This window comes from Gouania willdenowi, chromosome 1 (genome assembly GCF_900634775.1).
Source record: "Gouania willdenowi chromosome 1, fGouWil2.1, whole genome shotgun sequence".
NCBI lineage: Eukaryota > Metazoa > Chordata > Actinopteri > Blenniiformes > Gobiesocidae > Gouania > Gouania willdenowi.
In genome coordinates, this window is record NC_041044.1 from 32,092,508 (window position 1) to 32,118,464 (window position 25,957).

A 25,957-nucleotide genomic window follows, 5' to 3' on the forward strand; every position below is an offset into this window, starting at 1 on the left:
TAACTTTACCCTGTAAACTGTACTAATATTGTTTGTTGAAAAGTAGTGTAATAAAAACAGGTTATTTTCCTAACGTGATAAATAATTGTGATTATAATCGGGATTACATTATTGCTCAAAATAATCATGATTATTGTTTTGGCCATAATCGTGTCGCCCTACTACTACTTACCAAGCAGTTATCAGTACTTATCCACCTGACAATACGCTCACCTGTGTTCTTTTGGTAGATAATGTAGCTTTTTTTACTACTTGGTTATACTAAAACCTAGTGGCGTGCAATGTAAATAAGTTGTAAATAAAGTTGTTCTTATTCTGTCCTTGTCTGGTTAAATTAAGGTTAAGTACAAAATAAAATAATAATAATGTCTTTGCACTCGGGCTGGGCAATATAACAATATATCACAGGTCCCATTTGTTTTTGTAATGATCAATGAGTGTTGAATTGCTATTTTTCTTCTGATGTCCTCTTAAAGTCATCTTTTTTGGTGAGTTTACTGACGTGCGTCTTCTGTTTTCACTAGTGTCATGATATTTGGCAGTGGGTATTTCAAAATACAAATTTCTGGAAGGCCTTAGTGATCCACATGTGGGCTGTTAAACTGCAGTTGTACACCTAAATCCAAATAAGTGTCATCATTGAGCTCTGCAGAAGGCCCAATAACCAGTCTCTGTTTACAATCAGATGTGTTTTGCAGACACCTCAACTGAGTTGGTTATTGATCTAATCTATGAGAGACGTTTTACTTTGTAAAACTTTGTAATCTTTTATTTGAGGTAAAATTATGCCACCACCAGCAGGTTATTGATCCATGCGAATGTGCTTGGTCTATGCCAGTCTCTTGTCATTATAACAATGAACTGTTAAAATTTTCTGCTAGTGGCACTGCTAGAGAACGCTTCACCTAAATTACATCACACAATATGTTGGCTGTCCTATTCAGATCAATTAAACATCAGAAACTCTTAACACATGGCTCACTGAAGCTGTTACACTGCATATTATTATTACGTTGCACTTTAATTAATGCTGTTGTGTTACACAACTGGGCAATCTGCCACAGAAACATCAAATATTTGCACACAATCCTACTAATGCAAAAAAAAAAACAGACGTACATCTCAAAAACTGCTCTAACTCGCTTATCCAAATAATTTAAACACTTCATATTCCTGAATAATTAATGTAGTCACTGGAAAAGAGATGATATGGTGAGACATGACGGTGGGCGCGGAACTGAACTGGGAGCAACAAAGTTGGGGCCAGTAATATTAAAAGATGTTGGGTAACTTTAGAAAACTACCACAGTAGCTAAACGTGAGCAATAGCTAGTGTTATGTCCTGGGTCTTAGTGCTTAGTGTCCATTTAAATATAAAGCCAGACCGCAACAGAGGTCATTAAGGATTTTTTTATAGAATGGGTTCACAGTTTTGTCACTTTATTAACCAACTGCTGTAATGACATCCTCCAAAATGACTAACATCTTATTTCATAATAGAATTCAAAATCTGAGAGTGAAGAGAACATCACTAAACAGGACAACAAAGTGACACTTTGAAAACAAAAGTATTCCAGTCTTTAATATTAACATTGTTACAAGTTGTTGTGTAATAAAAAATCTCGACTGGTAAATGTTATCAAAGAACTGCAAATATAAAGCTGAGGAAGGTGATTATGTGGTGGTTCTAAGTGCAATGATTCAGGAGATCAAGAGGAAACTTATTGGTTATCATTCTAACTAGTGACGAGACTGAAGAGAATAAGTTTCAAAGCTGTTACTCACAGTCGTCACATTCATTTTACCGTTTGGCCAAAATACAAATAAAGAATGGGTCAGATGGCAGCTACACGCCCGCTTTTTGGACACCTGTTAAATCCACAAAGCGGTACGAAACTCCATCAACTAGCAGCTTCAACGTTGAATCATACACATACACATGGAACTACAACTTTATTAATTTTTAAAGGATGAAGTAAATGAACTGAGAAATCTACTCTATTTCCAGATGATGGCCAGTCACGGGTGGGTTGGTAGGCAGGACAAGTAGGGCCTCGGACTAGGGATATTCATGGTTAACTATTTAACCATTAACAGATTTCAAGAACTTTGATCAATTGATACTTGATTTTTTTGTAATATTTGTTTGTTTATTATGTCGGTGTACTCGTTTTTAAAATCAGGCCGCAATATGTTTCGTAGTGATGCACCGAAATTTCGGCCATCAAAAACTCTTCTCACTGAAATAAGCCGACAGGATGTTGTGATGACATGAGCAAATGCCGCGGTGTGATTTATTTATTCTGTGAAGCATTAATATTAATTTATACAATTGCAATGCTTTAATTTAGGTGAAGTTAGTACACATTTATACCATAAATGCAATGGTAATTAATTTGCATAATGGTTTCTTTTGGTGTTTTCGGTTTCAGCCAAGAATTTTTATTTTGGTGCATACCTAATATTTTGGGACAATATCACACATTTACTTTCTATTTTTCACCTGAAATGTAAAAAACTGAAAATATATTTATTGGGGTTAGATAAATTTAGAATGGAATCCATTGCCGTAATTAAGGCTGGGCGATATATCGTCTTTAATAGATATCAATATATTTATTTAAGGGATAGCATAGGACTACATCGATATAATTAAAAGTTTCCTCTGTAGAGCCGCCAGTATGCCTTTGCTCCTCTGTCTATCTTAACCCCGCCCGCCTCTCTCCCACTCTGTCCCTGAGTGAAACTCAACACACACGCGCTGACTAAACAACCCCCTCCCTCCTCCACTCACCTCTGCAGCCGCAGTGACAACATTATGAGACAGAGTCGAATGAAGAGTGAGTTTGTAAAAAAAAAAAAAGAATAATGGTTAAATAATTTAGAAATGGTTTGGCTTCAGAGTGCCACTGTGTGTGAGTGTGTGACTGAATGAGTGTGTGTGCACTGTAGAGATCCAGAGGTCTCTGCGGGTCGATAACGTTATAAAACAGGACTCAAACAACTCGTTACCGTCACACTGCTTGTTAATTGTAAGCAGGGGAAGCTCAAACAGTGCTTCTATGTCATTTCAGACGGGACGGTAACATTAAACTCTGTTCATGCGCTCCGTACAACCCAGTAAGTAGGCAGGTCTGACTGAACTCTGACCTTACGTTACCATGAAGCCCTTAAAGGGACAGTCCTCAGAAGGCGATCATTACAGCGCGTGTGTTAGTAGTGGTAACTGTTATATTATAATACTTTGGATGATAGTATCTGATAAATTCACATTTGTCAGTAATAATAAATAAATAATTAACAGGTGATTGTAATAATAAAAAAAAAAAACTATACATCACTTTGGTAAGCTGAAGTTGTTTTTAAAATGAAGGACTTGATGCACTTGATTTTATGATGGCAGTGTGTAATGCCTGCAATATTTATGTATGCACAGGCATTTTATTTTCATATAATCTGTTCTGATCAGTGTTTAAACTGACACAATAGGATATATTATTTTTCTCTTATTTTTGTGCATTGTCAGTAACTCAGGGTGATTTTTCCTTAATGTTCTCACTTACAGTTGTTACGATGCCGTCATTATGTTGTCATGGTTACTTTGAGACACAGTAGTTTTAGTGGAAAGAAATGTGTTGCATTATTATTTTATGATGGCAGTGTGCATTTTATTTCATTGAAAATGTGCAAAAACGGGGTGGTGTGTAGCTCAGTGGGTTGAGCGCCCGCCCCATGTACGGAGGCTATAGCTCCTCACCTACAGCGGGTCCAGGTTCGATTCCCGGCCTGGGACCCTTTCCTGCGTGTCATTCCCTGCTCTCCCCAACCCCCCTCCTGTCAAGCAACTGTCATATAAAGGCCACTAGAGCCCAAAAAATCCTTTAAAAAAAAAAAAGAAAATGTGCAAAAACACTAATAATAAATAGGATGTTTTGAAGCAAATAGTTCTGACTCAATTTGTCCTCTGAATGATAAATATCTTCTGATGAACATATACAGCAACTTGATTTTTCATCTCTACGTTTAATTTTGATATAGTTGAATCATCTTCCCCTGCTCTTGTGTTGTCCTTTAGTTCTTTTTATTCCAGCCTTTTGTCCATGCCTCGTAGGTCAGCAAGCTACCTCAAGTACAACCGTTTAAGTGGGACTTTCGGTTTGCATAATAAAAGTCTATTGGAGCAATGTTATTAGAATGTTACATTCGAACAACATCTCATCAGAGCTACATAAGATAGGATAATTAAAATTAGATTAAGTTAAACTAAGTTGATCAAAACTTAATCATTAAACCTGCTCAGATTCAGTAAACCATTGATCCCTGAGGGGAAATCAGGTGACATTAATGCTGTTCTCATGCATCTTTATTGGACATAATTAATGTAAAAGGAGCAGTCAGAATAATCCATGTCACTACAACTTATATCTACCTTTTAATTGTATCTTACTTTATTGTTGACATACATTTTTGTTTAATAATGAGCTTTTTCATTTATTAATATATATTTTGTTTCCTCACAGGAGTTAAAAACTAATATTTTCTTTAAAAAAGGATAAATATTTCTAAAAAAAAAAAAAGTTGAAAAAAGTGGAAAACACGGAATTTGGGGAAAAAATAGAACAGATTTAATAGGGCCCTAACTAAAGCTTGATTTGTATTTAGTGTTTAAAGGGAAGTAGAATGATTTGACACAACGACACTTTGATTTTTGTATCCTTGCAATCCTTTTGGATTATTAAAAAAATGAACAAATGTTTAGATTTAACTGCAATAAAGAGCATTGATAGTACTGTGTGTCTCCCCCTCTTTCTCATGCCTGGAGTTCCTTGACTGCATGTGGCCGTACTAACCAAAACATTGCTTTGCATTTTTGGACTTGAGCCAAAATGCTTAGAGCAAGGTCACACACTGTGCAGAGGGGCTGCTCCTATTCACAATCAAATGCAGAGCAAATCATGAGCCCATGTGGATGCTGGTTTGTCAAGACCAGCTGAGAGGGAGGGAGGGTAAGACGGATTGTCCCCAAAACAAACCCCCTCGTGGAGCACCTGCTTGCCTAAAGCCAGGGAGACATAGCAGCAGGCTTATACTCTCTTTAAAGAGTAACTAAACCCCAAACCAACCTTATAGGATGCATCAGTTATTTCACCACTCGGGGCCAGAATATTTTACAGTTTCAGTTGTTATCATTAACCTACAATGTTTCAGACACTACAATCCCAAGCATCGATGGTCTCGTCCAGAACAACTTTATCCACATATCTTCTGTAGCACTGATGCTGATTAAAGCTGATCATGTTTTCACGAAGTGCCTCAGCGTTTGATGAGAAACGAACAGAGTTTTACAGACACTGTAAAGTTAAACGGGAACTGGTGGCTCCGTATTGAGGAATGAGTGTTTTTTGTGGTTTAAACCGTGTTTGAAACGGGAGGGTGTCGGACAGTATACCTAATGAGCGCTCCCCGGAAACATTTGCCCATAAAAATGTTCAGTGCCTAGTGGTGTTGGCATTTTATCTCGATTCTGTCAATTTCCGCATTTAACCATTTTCATTGGACGATTCCGTAAATCCGTTTGCAAATTCGTTGACGTGGATTTTATAGGGCCCTACCTCAACCCCAATGCAACACATTCTGTAACTTAAAACAAAACTGTTGATTTATATCCTCCAATGATGCTTTGAGAAAGACGGCACTGGTACACACCGTCTCCTTCTCACTGTTAATTACTGCAATGCAAGCAAATCACTGCTTCCTCAGCTCTCACCATTATGTTCACACCTCTGGATGGTGTAATGCAAATATTCCTCAACTGCTCGGCATGAGGTGTTGCTGGTGTCTCTCACTTACTATGTTTGCCAAAAGTAATGCTCTCATTATGTCTTGTCCCATGCTGCTGGGACAAAGCTGCACAGTGGCTGTAAACGAGGTGCTTTATTAACAATGTAGGGCATCTGATTGTCAATTGTCAATGATTGTGGAAAATGCTCAGAAGTCACAAGAATTCACACCCTAAAATTGTAGTATTAACAATTTTATTTTTTTTTTAAACCTAATCAATGGGAATTGCAATATGACACGGAACATACCATCACATGCTTGTAAATGTATGCACGTTAGATGCTTGCATGCACATTTTCATAGAAAACCGCTTAGCAAAGGGATAGAAATGTAAAATCTCACGCAAAAAAAGTTCACCTCCTGAGATAGAAAATAACTACATGACACAAATAGGCAGTTGTGCTTAGAAGAAAGTGATAAAACAGTACACGTTACATAGTTAATAATGACTGAATGGCTAAACGCTTCATGAGTACACTATTTATATAAATAGATATAATGTATAGTTTGGTTTGCCTAACAGAATTTTAACACATTATGCAGCAAGTAGACTGGATGCCCTACTTGTGACATGGCAAGTGACCTTTGGAAGTTAATTTAGAGCCCTGTGACTTTAAGTAATTTGCTGAAAAAAGATTTGGTAAAAATATATTCAAATGTTTTCATTTTCTCTGTGTTTTCTCATAGATCTGGGCTCACTCTCTTGGGATGATTTGGAGAACGACCTTCCAGACGAGCTCATCCCTAATGGAGGTGATCTAGGTCTAATGGGTGGAATGCCTTCAAATGGGGGTGCGGTATCAGTAGCTGGTGGGCTAGTTGGGACCTCGACGAGCATCGGGGGCAGTGGTCAAGTCCCGGATGCTGCTGACAAGCATAAGCAGCTCTCGGAGCTTCTGCGAGCGAGTAGCACCTCCAGTATCGCCAGCACAGGGCTAAACTCAGCAAGCCCACAACCAGTTGGTTTGGGGCAACAGCTTGGTACGCAACTGGGTAAAAGTCCCCTGGGCCAGAGCTCACCCAACAATCACCCATCTCCCCAGGCACAGAAAGTGGGAACACCTACTGGAATAGTAGGACAAAATAACAATAATGCAGCAACAATGGGCTTAAACACAACAGGATTCAACCAGGCCATGATTAATAATAACCAAGGCCATGCTGGACTCCTAAACCAGGGAGGGCAGCCTCAGCCTGGACAAGTGATGAATGGGGGTATCGTTCCAGTCGCTGGGAGAGGACGGGGCGCAGGAGTAGCAGGCATGCAGTACCAAGGAACGACGATGCAGGGGACTACACCAGGAGGACCTGGGAGTGCTTTAGCAGAGACATTGGTCCAGGGAGGGCAACAGATTGGAGCCCATACAACAATGGGTGCTGCACAGCAGGCTGGCAACATCAATAAGGTGAGCCATTGTTAAGCTTTTGTCTTTGACATTGGTCAATAAAGATGTGATTGTTGTCTGAATGTGAAATGCATAGATGCACATAGGTTTTATAGTTGAAACAGGGGCTACTATCAGCACCTAATGCCTCTTTGATTAACTAGTCAACAACAATCATTGGCCACCTCTGGTCTAAAGCCTTTTTGTGTGTTTTTCCACAAAGCTGGCATAAGCCACAAGAAGGTTTTTTTGTAGTTTCCTGTGTTTTTTAATGGTTTATATCTTTTCCCTGCATTTGTGTGGCGTAGACCCTGCTGTCAATCTTTCCTGCCTCATGCTGCTTTTGTTATAATGTATACAAGCTCCTGCTCTTCCCTTTCACTGGCAATTGGTGGATTGTTTGCGCCGTCAGTGATGTAGGGTTAGGGCTGTTCATTAAACCACTTCAGTGAAAATAGAAGAGGTGCAGGCGCACTTATGATGATGGCCAAGTGGCTCCGCTGTAATGGTTGGCTCAGAGGCAATGTGTGGAGATGATAGTTGGCAATTGTTTCGTCTGCTGAAGTGTGGGCTGTGTCAGAGGGGCCCTGAATGGAGGAGTGAAGAGTAAGATGGTGTGTGTTCATCCCCGTCTGTCTGTTCACTCAGCTGTGTTGAAAGGCTGCCAGTGTCTGCTCGTCTCAGCCGGGTCCTTTAAAAAAAAAAAAAAAAAAAAGTCTGGTCTTTTGGAGCAATGTCAAGTGCCTGGAGGGATACGGCTGAATGTGGTCTGGTCTCCCAGTAATGTTTTAGATGTTGGTGTGTCAGTATGTTAATTGGTGAGGAAACAAAGAAGCTAAAAAAATCAATCTTTAGTCACGTGACACATTCATTGCAGGGGAACACACGCGCACACACAAATGCTCACATTCACGTCTAATAGGCAATTTAGAGACACCAGTCAACCTAGCAGTCATGTTTTTGGATGGTGGGAGGAAGCTGGAGTACCCGGAGAAAACCTACACAAGCACGGGGAGAACATGCAAACTCCACACCACTTGATCAAGCCTTTTCTAACATTCCACGCTACAAAATAAGTAGGGCTGTAGTCAACCAAGGAAATGGTTGGTCGACCAGGACTATAGCACAGGTAGCGATGGGTGATATTGACAAAATAAAAATGATTCTGATAATTTCTGGTATTTATCACGATAACGATAAAAATCACGAGAAATAAAAACTATAAATTAAAAAAAATAAAAAATTCACAACTTAGTGTAAACAGGTTCCTTACAAACACAAATAAATCTTAATACATCAACCCTAGACACATTTAAGGCTACAATAGCAGCTGACTCACAGAGTTCATGAGCTGATATTTGCTATTTACTATTAGTGTTATTGTAATTAATTTATTTCCTCACTTGAAATAAAATTATTTTCAAAAAAAGCACATGAAAAGCACAAATAACTCCATTAGTGTTTTTACTGCTGATGAATCTTGTTTATTTCATATTTGATGAGTTACATAAAGTTATGATTGGTAAATAACTCTCTGATTTCCTATAATAAAACCAGATCAGGCTGAATGATTTAATCATTCAGTATATTTAGTGTAATAATCTCAATAGTTACATTAGTCTAATGTGACCAGCTTTGTCTGTGAACACATGAAATATAATTAAAACATATTGCGTTTCACAAATTGGGACTAATGCATAGTGACATTATTTATGCTTAACATTTATTTCACACAACGTGTGACATGTTTAGCTTTTATCCTTCCATACAAGTGTTAAATCTGACCATAAACAAATCGGTGGCTCTCTGTAGCTTTATGACCGTAAGACGTGTTCTGTTTACTTGGTCTATTATTCCTTATATGGAGTGGTTAGCGTTAGCTCTTAGCCCAGTCTGTGTGTCGATGTGTTAGCTTAGCATAGTTAGCTTTAGTTGAGTTTCCAGTTCATAATAGTAATACCCACGTTTGTGGAACTTTGGGTGGATGTGACGGAGGAACTTGGATTGGTTCCCTTTGTTGGATGGTTGTCTGGTTTTAACCAAGTAGCGGTCCTTGTTGTATCGCAGCACGGTAGCTTCAGATAGCTGAGACGAGCACCTCACACACACAGACGGCGGTGTGTGAAGGAGGCAGTGGCGGTGCACGGCAGAGCTTCCGTAAACAGCGTTCTGCTCCAGAGAATAATAAGTTGTTGTCAACAAACGGGCAGTTTTGTCCTGTGGAACACGTTTTTTTGGTGGCATTCTTGGCTAAATTGAGGGACAAATGGCCCGTGGCCCTTGCTAATTTCCGACATGGGAATTTATTGTTTGTATCGTGGGATAACATATTCTTACTGGTGGTAATGTTTTTGACGATAAATCATAAACGATAAAATATCGCACATTCCTAGTGATTAGTCGACCAAAAAAGCCGTTAAAATACAGGCCGAACCCATTGCTGCCGTCACACTATTCACGTACGTGCTCGGCACGCACATGTAGGTGAGTTTCTTTAATAAATGAGCTTTTTTTTTACTAGCCACTCCTTCTGCATTAAACTGTAAACATGACAAGCATTCTTATGTGATGCTACAGACATTACGTAGCAGTTTAATGCTGCAACACACTAAGGCTGAACGATTAATTGCATTCGCGATATCATAAAACGTGATTTTTCTAATCGCAAAGGCTGCTGTTTTTTTTTTTTTACATCTCATTCGGTCACGTTAAGCCTCAGACAAGCATGCGGAGCTGACTGATGGGAGGGGCTACTGTAGACAGTGCTCGCTTGTTCGCCTCGCTTCATGAGTAGGCATGTCTGTAGGTGCTATCCACACACTCTTGATATTGTTTTCAGCCAAAAACTGCACATTACAGTGAAAGATATGGCTATTTAAGTGGCTATTGTGATTTTGAGTCAGAAAAGTGTGTGCCGCTGCAGAACCAGAGCAGCAGAAGCAGTTGAGTTTTGTGTGTGTGTGCGCCCTGCGGGGTTCTCCATGCCTTTAGCCTAGCCGATAGTCCTCCACGGCAGCCACGCTTCTGCCGTCTGTCGCGCCGCCTTCGTCTGCTCCAGTGGCGGCAAATGCTGACAGGCAAATTCGCTGCTTCGTGGGCCGCTGGGTTGTCTCGACGTAGCAGTCCTAGGCTGCATAGGTTTCCCTGCACATCGGCCGCTACCGTCCCTCGGCTGCCGGCAACGTTTAGTTTGACTAGTGACTTGCACTCATATTATCTTAGAGCTAAAACGTTGCGAGTTAATATGGCAAAACGTAGGTAAATCAACATAGCCTTGTTGTCACGAGCCAGTACAGCAGCAGCAGCCAACAGAGGCGCAGCTCACTTATTCACCTTTTGCACAATTTTTCAAGTTATGTTTGATATATGCTTGATTTGAACATTTGTGTTGTTTAGATAGTTGGTTTAGTGTTTTTAGTATTTTGTTAATATAAAGTTATTTATACTGTATTTTGTGTTTTAGTTATACATTTGTAGTGTTTTTTTTATATTGTTAAAAATGTTTTAAAAAAAAAATAAACAGATGTAAAATTTTTGTTTTTGTTGTTTTTATGTTTTTCCATTGATTTAAAAAAAAAAAAAAAGGTTAGGTAACGATAAGGGTATCGATAAATCGTTAACGATACCCATCCCTAATGTTGAAGAGGTAAAGCTACAGATTTGTTTGCTTTATTGTTGTAATCTGTGCTTTAAAGTTTATATTTTATAATTATTTAAAGTTTAAATAAATCTGAAATTGTTTATTATGAAACAGATTGATTTATTGCTTATGATCATTAGAAAATACATGACAAGAGACCCTTGAAAAAAATAATTGCATATTAAATCGAAATCGCAATATTCAATTAGATTATTTTCCAAAATCGTTCAGCCCCACCCTCTATTACATATTCTATTTCTCAAAAAAATGTAACTTTTGCTTCTACAACAGATTCTGATTCTGTTTAGTTCTTAAATTCTTAAACAAAAAGAAGGAAATACATACATCTGTCAAAGTGCCCAGTATGTTTTATCAAAATATTGCGATGTATTGCCAGATCAATTTTTTCTTACACCCTTAGTTTTTATCAAACAATTGTGTGTTACAGGTAGGGTTGGTGATTTTCAAAAACTAGCATAATTTTGAATGTAGCCTCTCTGATGGCTCCCCCTCCCTTTTGTGCTCCGTCTCACTCACATGCCTGCGCACAACTGCTGCAGTAGAGGAGTTCAGCTCATCGCTTGCATTGTGTAGAAACTTCATTGTCTCATTCACCAGCAAGTAAACAATCAAATTTACCATTATATATGTTAAAAAATGTGACCAAAAACTCTGTTTTAACTCTGTCAGCGGTGACGCGCTTTCAGCGTGAGCTCGTGCATGCGAGGGATCGAGATCGACCAGGGAGACGTTTTTTCCCATTGGTCGAAATTTTTACAGTTCTACAGCTGCTAAAGTTGACAGATTTCCTTCATTCCTTTTTCAGAGCACATAAGATCTTACTTTCTATCAGGACATAAAGAAAGTTTCAACCAAAAACTTAAAGTACACCTGGAGAAAATTGCCTACCCTAGCTTTAAGTGAATTAATTTAAGCGTCCAAAACAAAATCATGTTTGGAAAAACTATGATTAATATATTTTTTTTAAATAAAAAGAGATTTCAATTAAGTGGCCTTTTTCACATCCATAAATGCGCATATCCTAATCCACTAATAATGGTAAATGCTTGCATTTTTCCATGTTTCCAGATGGGCCTGGGAAGCAATGGAAGTCCATTTTGGTCTCAGCCTTACAGTCAAAGTGCTGCTGGACCCGGCCAACAACTTAACTCACAGCAGAAGCTCCAGAACAAGGCCACCCTTGGCAACAGCCTTTCAGCCTTTCCCAATGAGCTCAAAGGTGCCACTGTTACTAGCGTGCCAAATATGGTAAGCATATTTGATTGAGCCTGAAATATTACTCATATCTTTGGAACATGGATTTCTTCTCAACTCAACTTTATTCATATAGCGCAGAATACAACAAAGTCATCTCAAAGCGCTTAACAATATAAATGTCATAATAAGAAAGACAGAACCCTACAAGATCCACATGAACAAGCATTTAGCGACAGCGGGAAGAAAAAAATCCCTTATTTTGTTTTTATAACGGGAAGAAATCTCCGGCAGAACCAGGTTCAGAGGTGGCAGTCATCTGTCTCAACTGGTTGGAGTTTAGTGAACAGAAGGATGATCAGAACAGGATGGAGGGATAGACCAACAGTGTCCCATACTAGTTGAGCCATGAACAATCGACCAGGAACTGCCAGCTCCAGCATCAAGACACCTGAAACAGAAAAGAGAGCGGAGGGCGAGGAGAAAGCACAGACTGCAAGCAAAAAACATGATACACTATGATACACTTGTTCCTAGTGGTTAGCTTAATGTTAATGTTAATATTAAACGTCATGCGGCCATCCTCAATGCACAAATGCTTCCACTGCAGACAAGGTTGCGTCTTGTACTGGGCGCAAGTAGTGATCTCACGATCACTTTCTGAGGGGATGCTTGTCCGCTTTAATTATCGCAGTAATACGGTGTAAGCTTTAGTAAATAGGTATGTTTTGAATGTAATGGTCTCTTGCAATGGTCTGAGGTGTTGACCATTTATGTGTAATGGTCAGTGATTGTGACCAAACAACGAGACATGTCCGTTTTAGGTTATTGCTATACTGTAGCAAATAAGTACTCTGTTCGAGGTATCGTCAAAGGGGACAGCTTTTCTTACAAACCGCTTCAGATGGTTAGTAATTTTATATTCTGCTATGATTATATTTTATGTATACATCTAAGTTCTTAGATTTAGGACATATAGGAATAGGTTGTGGGTTCTAATGACAACCAATCTGGCGGGGGATGTTGATGACTGTCTTCATGTTTACCAATAAAACAAACCAATTCACCTACTTAAAATCATTACCCTAAATGGAAAACAATGGATGAAAAATTATTTAAGTCAGGGTAATTTTTAAATTTTTTTTGAAAATTGTCAGCAATTTATCAAACTGGTTCCAAGTACAAATCAAACAAAAAGACTGACATGTTCCTTTAGTCACACAGTCTTTTTACTTTGTTTAACAAAAGTGGTGTAGCATTAGTAACAATGGGTGTCCCGATCCGATATCGGTCCGATATTAGCCTGAAAAGGAATATAAAATATTGGATTCAAATTTCCAGATTTATATTATATAATATTATGTTGAAGGTTAAAAAATTATTTAACCAATTGGTTAATAATAAATGGGTCAGTTTTTCTCATACCTGTTGTTGCTGACTATTGTTCTCTGTTTGAGTAACATCACTAGATCAAGCCTTTTCTAACATTCCACACTACAAAATAAGTAAGCGTTATTTTTTATTAAAGAAAAGAGAGAGGAAGAAAGTATGATGCCCATATCGGACCAATATCCGTATCGGCCGATACTCAAAACTGCAATATCGGTATCATATTGTAAATGAAAAAGTTGTATCTGGACATCTCTATTAGCAACACTTGCTTCATAACAAGGCTGCAGATCAGTCTAGTGATTTCCATTTGTTTTTGAGGTATCACATTCACGTTAATTAAATCCTATTTTAATCAGTCTTTTGAACCCCTCATTTCCCACAGTTTGGACAATAATATCCTTTACAAGCTAAAATGTTGCTGCTTTGGTTACATTAGGCCTGGGTGATATGGACCAATATTCTTATCTCAATATTTTTCCTCAAAATTGCGATAGGCCATATGAACTCCATTTATTTTATTTTTTTCAATATAGTTTTACGAGAAAAACAATAATGGGTCATAGAGGAAAAATGCCACAAACAACATTTTATCAGTCACTAGCAGCACAATATCAACATTTTGTGCCACTTTTGACTTTTTCCTTCATTAAGGCTGAAATGTGATTACATTCTGAAGTGTTGCTGAACCACATTCAGGACGCTGTCCTTTTAAGAAAGTGGGCCTTATTGCTCTGCTGCTGAACGACAGTTTGTCACAAAATACATGTAGTGTTTCCTCAAACATCTCTGTGCTTAAACACTCAGAACTGATTGAGTTTTACAGAGGACAGATGGACCTCTGACAGGCAGCCCCTAACACAGAGGCACTGAGAGGGAGTGTTAGCGGAGCATACATCTGCTCTGTTTGAGCGCTTAATAATTCTTCGGTGTGTGTCTGTTGTGCTAACATTAGCCTGACTAACTAATGGTGTGATTTGGCGGAGAAAAAACCCATTGGATGCGCTGTGTATGAGCACACAGACATATTGTACAGGCAGGGCACTCAGTAAATGGACTTGATTTGTATGGCTTTATCCCCACACTGAAGTAATCTAAAAGCACTTTTCAATATCAACTCATTCACCCATTCACACACCAATGGGACTGAGTTTCCATGCAAGGCGCTGCAAGGCACTTTGACACAGACAGGTATAGACTGGGATTGAACCCCCAACCTCTTGCTTAGAAGACAACCCCCTCTACCACCAGGCCCATCTGTGTGTTTGTCTGTGTGTGTGTTCCTCAAATATCTCTGCGGATCAGCCTTAGATTGACCTGAGACTTTCAACATGGCTGCTGCTTTGTTCAAAGCTGTGCAATGTCAGTTTTGTTTGGACTGCAATACCGTTAATTATTTCATAAAATTGTCTTAAATGCAATTTTGCAGAACAGCTCAATGTTGACAGGTAGGAATGGTGACTCAGGATAAGTTGAAAGCTGTGTAGAATCTACAGGAGTGATTGTACAAAGGGCTTTTAAAAACAACTTAAGTGGGTCTAATATCCTAAAATAACACCCCGTAAATATTGACCAGCAGGTGTCCTCGGTGAGCAACGTTTGTAGTGTGTGCGTGCTCGAGTGTTAATTTTGCATTAGGAAGTGTTTACAAAGTCAGTTTAATTTTTATTCTGAGTTAGAGGAATTACAGCTCCGAGCACTGCACTAGTGTGTATTAAATATAGACAATAGATAATGTTATTGTTGAGCGTTGTGAAATCAGATATAGTTGTCATGATACTTGAATCAAATTGTAAGATGAGTATCCTTTTTTGGCGATAAAAAGATGTATCCTTGCTAAATAAAGGTCGCTTTGGAACCTAAAGTATTAGTTACGATATGCATTCGTCTCGTGGTTGAACAATACAATAATAGTTTTTTTTCAGCGGTATCTTCAACTAACTGCTGTTTGTCCCTCTGCTTTTTTTTTTGCTCTCCCAGCAGCAGCCTCAGCAGCAGGCCACAATTATTCCTCTTGCTAGCGGAGGAGGTGTAGCAGTGGCTCCGGCAGGCCCCACGGCCGATCCAGAGAAGCGCAAGCTGATCCAGCAGCAACTGGTGCTGCTGCTTCACGCACACAAGTGCCAGCGACGGGAGCAGGCCAATGGGGAAGTGAGGGCCTGCGCCTTGCCTCACTGCCGCACCATGAAGAACGTTCTAAATCACATGACCCATTGCCAGGCTGGGAAGTCCTGCCAGGGTGAGTTCAAATATCACCAAATAAACACAAAAATTTAACAGTGCCAGAGAAATCCCACACATGATCAGGGAGAGCATTTAAACCCCTGAAAAAAGCCAGGACTTCAATGCATAAATTTAAAGCTGTCTCGCTTACAAAATAAAATAAAAAAAAAACTTTGAAAATAAATATTTTTTAAAATATATTAAAGACAATAATTTATTCTTAAGTCACTCAGTGCCATTGACGTAATATTACGTCATTTCAAATCCAAATGCTCAGTGCCAGTGACGTAATATTACGTCAATTGCGTTTTTTTCACGGAAGTTGCTAGGATATACTGCAACGGAGTTGTACTGTGAATATAAGGCTTCTCTGTTTTTTTAGAAAAAGCCTGTTTTCTCAGCTTTTTGCTCTGAAACTGGCGATTTGTGTAAAACTTGCTCTATTCAACTGCTGATTACAGAAGAAAAAAAAAACGCAACAAACAAATTGTTTTTTCTGATGAAAGTGGAGACTTTAATCTTTCAGAATCTGGTGTCAGATTTCAGATTGTCATAGTACAAAATATTTTGTGGGTCTTTGAAAATCAGTCAAAATGCTCTAAAACGGCTGGCACTGAGGGGGTAGAAATTCTGAAAATGGCTGGCACTGAATGAGTTAAATGTTAAAAATCTACAATAACTTTTTTGCACACAAAAAATATTTTAAAAAAATGAGAGCTAATTGTTATAGTATACGGTCCTCTTGGCATCCATTATTTAACCCTCACTCTCTTATTTCCTTGTCTTTTCACAGTGGCTCACTGTGCTTCGTCCAGACAGATAATTTCCCATTGGAAAAATTGCACACGACACGACTGTCCTGTCTGTCTACCGCTAAAGAATGCCAGTGACAAACGCACCCAGCAGCGTAAGTGAAACTAACAGTCATTGATCTACTCCTACTATTATTGTCATGCAACTCATCCAAATGACAGATGGAAACTAAAAGAATGTTTGATTCACCTTCATGGACTGCGCCTGCGGAGAAGGACATCTTGTAGATTAGGGTTTCCTCCTTCGGTCAATGCAGAATTTTTTTCCTTTGTCTGATAATGTGCAAAACTAGAGGTTTGAATATCTTTAGGTAATTTCTAGGTTTTTATTTATCTGACACATTAAAATCATTTGATTTGAACTGCCATCCTTTATGGTTTGTAATCCAAGAGAGGAAACCGAGTGTTTGCTGGACAACTCTTGCTAAACATTTGGCTTTTGAATTGCTTTATGTTTCTCCATGCTGGCCTGCTGACTGTTTCCGTTACCCGACCAAAGGCTCAAACATACTCGGGCTGACACCTGCAAAACAGAGTCCGCCAAGCCAATAAAATTCAAAGTCTCTTTAGATATTTGGTTTCCACTAGGGATGTCCCAATACAACTTTTTTACTTCCGATATGATACTGATATTGCAGCCTTGCGTATCGGCCGATACTGATACGATATCAGCACAAATCATACATACTTTTATTACTTTTTTTATAGTGCGGAATGTTAGAAAAATTATGTTACTCAAACAGAGAACAATAGTCAACAACAGTCACCTACTATATGGATAGAAGTCCTGGAGCGGAAAATTTTATCGGAGAGCTTATATCGGTGATTTTAAATGCAGTCTGATAAAATTCACTTTTTGGCTGATATCGGACCGATATCAATATCAGATCGGGACACCTCTAATTTCCAATGTACCTTGAAGGGTCCAAAAGCGAAATGCCCATTTGCGTGAATATACTTTATATATATATATATTTTCAAAACCAGCTACTCTGTTAGGTTGATGTAACTTTATTCATGTTCCCAGTATAGAAAAGTGATGTTTTCCATTCTCCAAACAGATTTTTGCTTCAATAGCACACATGATGAACTCAATTGTTTTGGTTTAGTTAATTATTTGTATTTTTAGGTATAGGTATTTATTTTTTTTTATTTTTTTTTATCCTTTTTAGGGACTGGGTAGGATTACTTTTTCTGGATGGTGTACGACACACTGCAAGGAATAACACCAGAGATTTGTTTACAGTGTTGAACCCCAATTGAGAAACATGGATAGCTATTGTCTTGTGCAGAAGATTTTTTAGTTAAAGTCTTTCTTATCCCCAATTTCTACTGGATGCGGCTCCGCTGCGTTACGTCACCGCCGTTTCACCGGAGCTGATAGGTTTTCACTTTAGTCTGTGTTGATTTCAACCGGGTCCGCTGCGGTGCGTCTGCTCCTTCCTAGCTGCGGTAGTCCGGTGCCCTCCGACAGATATACGCAGGGCTTCTATTTCTGGCGGACACCGGAGCACGATGCAATTATCAGCACAGAGCAAATGAAGCTAAACAGGAAATTATGCATGTATTCCACAATAAAATATCGGGTTACTTTTCAAAATAAAACACTTCAGATTATCTTTCAAGTAACTACATCACCAAAACGTCATGTGTAAAAACAAAATCACATTCACTATATTGTTTCCGCTCATACTGTAACTGCACTGTAAACTGCAGCAACTTTGATGTAGTTCATGTTTTACTGGTCCAGTTTTATCTCTTCTCTGTTGGCTGTTGCTAAAAAATTCAGTGTCCCACCTTCTTGTACTCCTTCGTTAGGAACACTGACCTGTTTATCTGTTTATTGTTGCGTTTATGACACATACATTTAACTGCGTTCTCACGTGATGATATAAATATCATGAGAACTGCTCTGTCTCGTGACGTCACAGTCGTCCAACCGGAGTGCACCGTGGGGCACTCAAAACGCAACTGGTGGGGATTACCGGACGGCGGACAGCGGGGCAAAACCGGATCAGTGCCTTGGCACAGCGGAGACATATTTAGTGGAAACCCCCAGTTAGATATATTTACATATATTCTGCATAGATATGAATTCACTGAAGTTGATAATACTGTATTTTGATAGAAGATAAACCAATGTGTGACTTGTGGATGTGGATTTAAGTTTTGTGTGTTTTAGCAATAGCCAAGAATTAATTAAATAAGAATTGTTTATTATTCACACTAGCCTTTTAGCTTTTAAATAAATGAAATACTACCACAAGCTTGTGGTGAACTGGGTTTATCTGCTGCTTACCTGAATGTTTTCTCTTTAAAGCCATGCTGAGCTCCCCCAACACGGCCATTCAGAACCCCATGTCTTCTGTCGGTGTCGGTCAGCCCAGTGCTCCAACCATCAATACCTCAGCCCCCATCGACCCCAGCTCAATGCAGAGGGCATACGCAGCACTCGGGCTACCCTACAGCAGCCAGACCACAGGGCAGGCCCAGGCTCCAGGCCCTGGTCAGACACCAGGTGCAACAAACGCACAGGCCCAACAGCTTCCATCGCAGATGAGACCTGTGAATGCACTTGGTAAAGTCACCGCAATCCTCCAATCTAAATGCTTTCTTTGGTCATTAGCAAAAAACTGTACATGTCCGTAGAATGAGCATGGCTGTGTTTGAGTTTTTAGTGTATAGCAGGGAGTGTGGCATTTCAATGAATATATGCTGTCGACAATATACTAGTATGATAAGGAGGATCCCTGATGGTGACCGTTCCCATTGAAGTATACTTTGACGTTTCACAAGATGCATTTTGAACCTACGACAAAAACCTTAAGCACACAGAGGCTAAACATCTCCGTTGATTCTCTACCTTTGAAACTTCTGAAAGCATTTTAAGTGAGAAAGTGACCAAGTAGAATATCATCATGTGCTCATTTGATCCAGAAAACTCACAGAAACGCATTTCATTCAAATTGTGCTTCCGGTTAACTTCAAAACAAGAGCCCTATTTACAAAAGCAATAAAAAGAACTAATGGAAGACAAGAAGAGATGCCTTTGTTTTGAAAAGCAAATGTTTGATTTTTAGCTTAAAGCCAGTCAAAGGACAATTTTACATTCCTCTCGCAATGCATTATGGGGCGGTTGAGTGTGGCTAATGTGCCCTACTTAAAAAAACATCCAGGTATAGTATACATCCGGGTATTTCTCATGTACTCAATCTTTCCATACTATCTGTGAAAGCACTACATAGTCATTTCAACGTCAGATTAAGTATAAGTAGTATGTTGGTATACGATTTTGAACACAGCCCATGTGTATGATGTTAAAATATTATTTGGGCCTTTGTATAGTGGAATTTTACATCTTTATGTTTTGCTTTGTGTACAGGTAACCAGATGGTCCTAGGAAGTGCTGTGATGGGTGTGACCTCTGCAGAACAGACAAACATGCACTCAGACTCTCTTCCTAATACACTCAACACTAACAAGTCAGTTCCTGTAATATAATATTTTTTTATACATGAAATGATTGAGAAAATGATTAACAAACCTGAAGAAAGCCTGAATTTGCTTTACTTATTGTACAGTTGTATGATATAGTTTGGCCCTCCTACTGTCTTTACAGTCAGCTGCTGTCAGATGGGTCGACTGTGGGATCAATAGGCAACCTACCTACAGCTGCACCACTCTCTGCTACAGGCTCTAGGAAGGTCTGGCACGAGCACGTCACTCAGGACCTGCGCAATCACCTCGTACACAAACTGTAAGAACAAACCTTTTCCATCTCTAATGTTGCAGATTTTCAGTTTATTGGAATTATTGGTAACACTTTACTTGAAGTTTTATACATAAGGCTGTCATTAGCATGAGGCTCTCATTAAGTGGAGTTCGCTAAGTCATGACACCTTTGGAGCTATGTTGGCATTTTTTGGGTTAGGTGGAGGGATCTGGTTGGGTTATGGTTAGGGTTAGGTGGGGTTAGGGTAACAAACAAAACTTAATGACAGCCTTCATGCCTTTATACATGCTAATGACAGGTGTCATGTCACAATAATGACAGCCTAATGTCATTATGTGAAATATTTTGTGTTGTGGAGACATTAAAGTTCCTTTTTTTCTGTGATAGTGTACAAGCCATATTCCCCACCCCTGACCCAGCAGCCCTGAAAGACAGACGAATGGAGAACCTGGTGGCCTACGCAAGAAAAGTAGAAGGCGACATGTATGAGTCAGCAAATAGTCGGGTAAGTCAGCTGTAACGATTCCTAAACCTGGGCCAAACATTAGCTAAGCAAACATCACACACAAATTTATTTTTTTTTAAATATATAATCGGCTTTTATTTACTAGACCACAATTTCTTTATTATTTTAGGATGAGTATTATCACTTTTTGGCTGAAAAAATATACAAAATTCAAAAGGAACTAGAGGAGAAGAGGCGCTCGCGGCTCCAGAAGCAGATTATCAACCAGGCACCAATGGCTGCTCAGGGGAACCAGCAAGCTGTTCTTCCTCAGCCTAATGCCTTGGGTCCAAGACCTCAAAGTAAGTGCAGGTTTATCTCTATTTCTATCTTTTTTTCTGTCTTGATCCTCATATTTTGCCTTTGTGTCATGAAGATGGACCTGTTCCTCAACCCAACATGCCAAATCAGATCATAAATCGCTTACAGGTTTCACAAGGTCTGTTGTAACTTTTTCTAAGTAGCTTTGATGATTTTTTTCAAAAACCCAATTTTTTTTGTTTTTATTTTTACCAATGATTTGGCTTTGTGTCTGCTTTTGTCTTCAGGAATTAACCAGTTCAACCACATGGCACTGCCCAATGCTCAGATGTCTCAGACACCGATGGGAGCTCGAGCTGTTTCACCCATGAACCACCCACAGCAAATAAACATGAGCTCTGTTCCAGCGGTGAGAAACATGATATGGTCGTTTGGCAAACACATTTTTAATAAGTGGTCAACTTTTAACCTTTATTTAAACTAGGTTTATTTTTCAGTTTGAGTTGTCTACGTTTCATACAAAACAGTTGTAAAGAACATGTTTGCAAATAAATCAGGCATGAAAGCAATCAACAATTTTGATGACGAGTGATTACATTTACAGATTTTCGGGGACGATCCGGGTCAATATATTGATTCTGGATCAGTTTTAAAAATTGATAAATCCTGTTCAGGTTTTGGAGATGGTTCTACAAACAACTCCTGCTGGTGATTTTGAAACAGAACTTGTGACGAGAGGTTTTAATGTGACATTTCTGTTTTGAGCATACAATGCCACAGTACGGTGTACATTTTAGGACATCCTCAGGTCTCAGAGTGAAGTATCAGGAAAACCTGTCATTTGTCAAACCAAAAGCCATCAAATGAAACGGTCTCAGGCTTAAAAAATAAAAGTCATCAGGCTCAATGGTCTCAGGACCTAAAACACGACCTGACTTGTATTTTGAAGAAACCGGAAAAACACATGACGTCATCAATATGTGCTGCTTTGGATACGAGAGTAAGTTGAAAGCTGTTATTTTGTATTCATTTTTAAAGGTTAAGATATATCAATGTTTCATTTAATTATGCTTTTATCAATCAAACTGCTTTTCAACGTATCTGTCTAATGTGTACTTCTGGTTCCTTCAAAAATAAAGCGCCATGTCGTTTTTTACGAACTGAGGCCGTTGAGTTTAACTGTTTTGGAAATATAGATGTTTCAAATATATCGAACTCCAAAGATGTTAAGCATCATCTCAAAGTGACGTTAAGCAAGTCCCTTAACCCTAACCCCTTGTGTTGTACATGCACATACTTTAGATAAAAGTGTCTGTTAATAGAAATTGTAGTCTTATGTTATAATTAAACATGGTAGCACTTAGTTAGTTGTTGTTTAATGTTCCATTTAATAGATAAGTGATGGACACAACTTGCATTCCCTGTGCCACGTTTTTGCTACTAACCACCACACACTCGCAGACCACTGTTACATTAGTACATTAAAAAAAGCGCACTCATTTTTGGTAGAATAGATTTTAGCAGTTTAGAACTGTCATGGAAATTTGGTAAAATATTTTGGAAAAGTTTATAAAAATCTTTGTGAAAAAAGTGTGGGAACCCTGAATAATGATGGACCCAGTTCACTGCCAGTGATTTTGTTCTTGTATTTAATAGATCTCTATTCGTTGTGATAACACAGATGTTGGAACACTGTACTACTAGGTTTCTTAATTTGCTCTAATTGCATGTTTTGTTTTCAGAGTTTCCAAAGGTCCCTGCATATATCCCCTCTCTCTGGGAATGCTGGTGTAGTAGCATGACATCAGTCCATGTTTTCCGCCCTTGTGGATTTTTTGTTTTGTCTTAGTTGCCCATTTGCCATCAGGTTGTCCTGGTTCCTCCACACCTTATTCAGACCTTTTGAACTTCAGTTTTTTACAGTGTTAGTGCTTCACTGCAAAATGTCTATTTAACAGCAAAATGTCTATTAGTTGTAAACTTTTCTAGCTGGCTGTAGTTTGAACATTCGGCTAAAGCAAGGGTGGGCAACTCCAGTACCGAGGGCCGGTGTTACGTACTGTGATTATAACCCTAACCCTGGGGTGCCCAGCACTGGTCCTCAAGGGCCCCTATCCAGTATGTTTTAGATGTTTCCCTCTTCCAACACACCTGATTGAAATGACCAGGAATGTTATCAGGTTTCTGCAGAGCTTGATGATGAGTTAATCATTTGAATCAGGTATGTTGGAAGAGGGAAACATCTAAAACATGTTGGATAGGGGCCCTTGAGGACCAGGATTGGCCACCCCTGCCCTAACCTAACCCTAACATAATCTAAAAAACAAATAAAACACGTGTCCGTTTACTTTGAAAACTAAAATAAGCATAAATTAATAATTTTTTTTAGCAAAAATTCATTTTTTGGTAGTGCGCATATATGCGCATATACAATCTTAGTACGATGCGCGCTCAGTACATCACACCGGATTCCTGAGACTTTTAGATGTGTCCCTGCTCCAACACACCTGGTTGAAACCAATGTGTTGTCATCAAGCTCTGCAACAGCATGATAACCAGCCATTCATTTGATTCAGGTGTGTTGGAGCAGGGACACATCTAAATGTCTCAGGAATGTGACCCTTGAGGACTGAAGTGGCCCATTCCTGCGCTAAAGCACACTTTTCAAAATTTTGATTACGTTTCTATAACTAGGAAATTGAGAAATAAAATCCACATCACATTCAAAAGGCTTTTTGTATTAAACCCCAGTTGTAGATACAAGGGCATCTGTTTCTGTCCCTGTTAAAACTCAGCTAATGATTTTTCTTCTTTTTATTTTTTTTAGATGGGAATGTCTCCCTCGAGGATGCCCCAAGCCCAGAGTGTTATGACCGGACACAGTGGTGGCAACATGGTGGGCCAGACGGCTAATCAAGGACAATTCCTCCCTCAGACGCAGTTCCCACCCAGTTCTGCTGCTGCAACGGGGGCTTTGAATGTCACCGTGGGGCCCGGAATGGGACAACCAGCAGCCCAAGCGGCTGTCAGCCAGGTGAGACTTGGAGAGACGAGGAATCTGTAGCTATGTTCAACTAACTGTGACCTCTAACTGTGTTGGTAACTAATTTTCATTGATGTGGCCTCCACTCATGTTGGGTGAACCTAATCTTAGACAACATTAACAAGACATTCTGGCAGGCTTGGGGTCAATTACAATTTTCAGTTACAATTACGTTTTCAATTACCCATGTTCAGTTATGATTACAGTGACCAGCATTTTCTCCAATTGCAATAAAATTACAATTATTTTTTATCCTCAGAAAGTCAATTACAATTAACCCTCAATTTCAATGTTTTTAAAATGGTAAAATATGGAAAATCTTGAAAATAGTTAATTAACTATACATATGTGTAAAACTGTACCTAAAACTGTAACGTGGTTCCCCAGTTTTGCGCTGAATTAAAACTGACCATTTTTATAACTTTTCATGACAATTACAAAGTTAATTTTTTAAACTCAACTACAATTTAATTACAATTATGACAACACTTTTTAAAAAATACATTTACAATTATAATGCCATCATTTTAATTAATAATCAAATACACAATTACAATTGTAATTGAACCCAACCCTGCATGATGGCACACTATTTTTATCTGTTCTTTTATCAATCACAAGTTGCTTTAAAAAAAAAACAAAAAAAAAAAACACCTAATTCTCTGTGGGTTAGTGTCTGTTTGATTTTGGTGTGTGTGTGTGTGTGTGTATGTGTGTGTGTGTGTGCGTGTTTCTATATCCACCTCTACAGCACCAGAGCGCTAACCTCCCCATGAATGCACTTGGCCCCTCGTTGGGCCCTCAGCTACCCTCTTCCCAAATCTCTTTGCACTCCACGCCTCCGCCTGCTGCCTCCTCTGCCTCCACGGCTGGGGTGGCCACTAACCTGCCACACCCCCAGCCCTCTAGCCGCAGCTCCACCCCCACCCTTCCTGCCCCAGCCCCAGGTGGCACCCCGCCCTGCCCAACTCAGCCCCAGCCCCCGGTGGAACTCCCTCCAGCAGCGCAGACGCAGCCCCTGCCTCAACCCCCCACCACGCCGGTGAGACAGAGTCCCTCCGCATGCCCTCCGCTCTGAACCCTGCTCCCTCCCCCCTGCAAGCTACCATTCACCCCACTGCCATGTGCCAGCCTGTTCACAATTACTTTTCCATTTAATATCTGAATCCTCGCCATCGTTGCATCAATGGGAATGTTGCATCAAGCCCACCAGTGTGCTGTCCAGTTTGTCTCAGCCATGCATGACAGAAAAACAATTAATGAAATTGGTACAAAAAACTTATATTTGTCTTTTTCTCTGCTTTTCCTTTATTTTTTAAATTTAGCTGTCTCAACCTGGTGCCAGTATGGATAGTCGTGTGCCCACGCCGGCCTCCGCTGCCAGTGCTGACATCCATCCACAGCATGTTGGAGCAGATTTGCCCAACCAGGAGGTCAAAACAGAGCCACACAATGACCAGCAAGAGTTTGAGGCTGGAGGTGTTAAAACTGAGCCTAAAATGGAGGTAAGTGTGAGCTCAGATGTTCATAACATAATTTATTGGTTTCATCAAATTTTACTTTCATTAAACATTTTTGGCATTTTCTCCAATGAGCACATGCACATTACGCATTTTTGATTTCTTATTTCTCTCCTCTGTGAACTGAACTCAACGGATATTGGTCGTGCTGCACGTTTAGACAACAGTGAGGCCCTCCATACTGATCCTTTTTAACTAGTTTTATTTTTTGTTATTCTTTATTCGTTTATGCTCTCGTCACAAATTAGTCACTGAATAAAGAGTCGTCGATGAAAAGCTTTAGTTTAGCTTATTGTCGACAGAATTAACACTGGTGTTAGCCTTAACAAATGTAGCATGGTCTGGTGTTTGTTGAAAAGTTTTGTGCATTTTTGTATAGAAGCCATTGTG

General features: G+C 39.3%; 1 protein-coding gene across 6 annotated transcripts in view; it reads left to right on the forward strand.

Annotated features, from left to right (window-relative positions):
* Window positions 1-25,957, forward strand: part of crebbpa (CREB binding lysine acetyltransferase a) — a 41,206-nt gene that overhangs the window by 2,873 nt on the left and 12,376 nt on the right. The window contains exons 2-15 of one of the 6 annotated variants that reach the window (XM_028447352.1): window positions 6,529-7,247; window positions 11,956-12,135; window positions 15,451-15,709; window positions 16,487-16,600; window positions 18,826-19,083; window positions 19,888-19,987; window positions 20,125-20,262; window positions 20,626-20,743; window positions 20,874-21,045; window positions 21,120-21,182; window positions 21,292-21,413; window positions 23,832-24,038; window positions 24,799-25,089; window positions 25,373-25,552. In XM_028447352.1, coding sequence (XP_028303153.1) covers window positions 6,529-7,247; window positions 11,956-12,135; window positions 15,451-15,709; window positions 16,487-16,600; window positions 18,826-19,083; window positions 19,888-19,987; window positions 20,125-20,262; window positions 20,626-20,743; window positions 20,874-21,045; window positions 21,120-21,182; window positions 21,292-21,413; window positions 23,832-24,038; window positions 24,799-25,089; window positions 25,373-25,552 — 2,921 coding nt within the window. The remainder of the gene's footprint in view (window positions 1-6,528; window positions 7,248-11,955; window positions 12,136-15,450; window positions 15,710-16,486; window positions 16,601-18,825; window positions 19,084-19,887; window positions 19,988-20,124; window positions 20,263-20,625; window positions 20,744-20,873; window positions 21,046-21,119; window positions 21,183-21,291; window positions 21,414-23,831; window positions 24,039-24,798; window positions 25,090-25,372; window positions 25,553-25,957) is intronic. The other 5 variants (XM_028447526.1, XM_028447437.1, XM_028447766.1 and 2 more) reach the window with 5 other exon arrangements.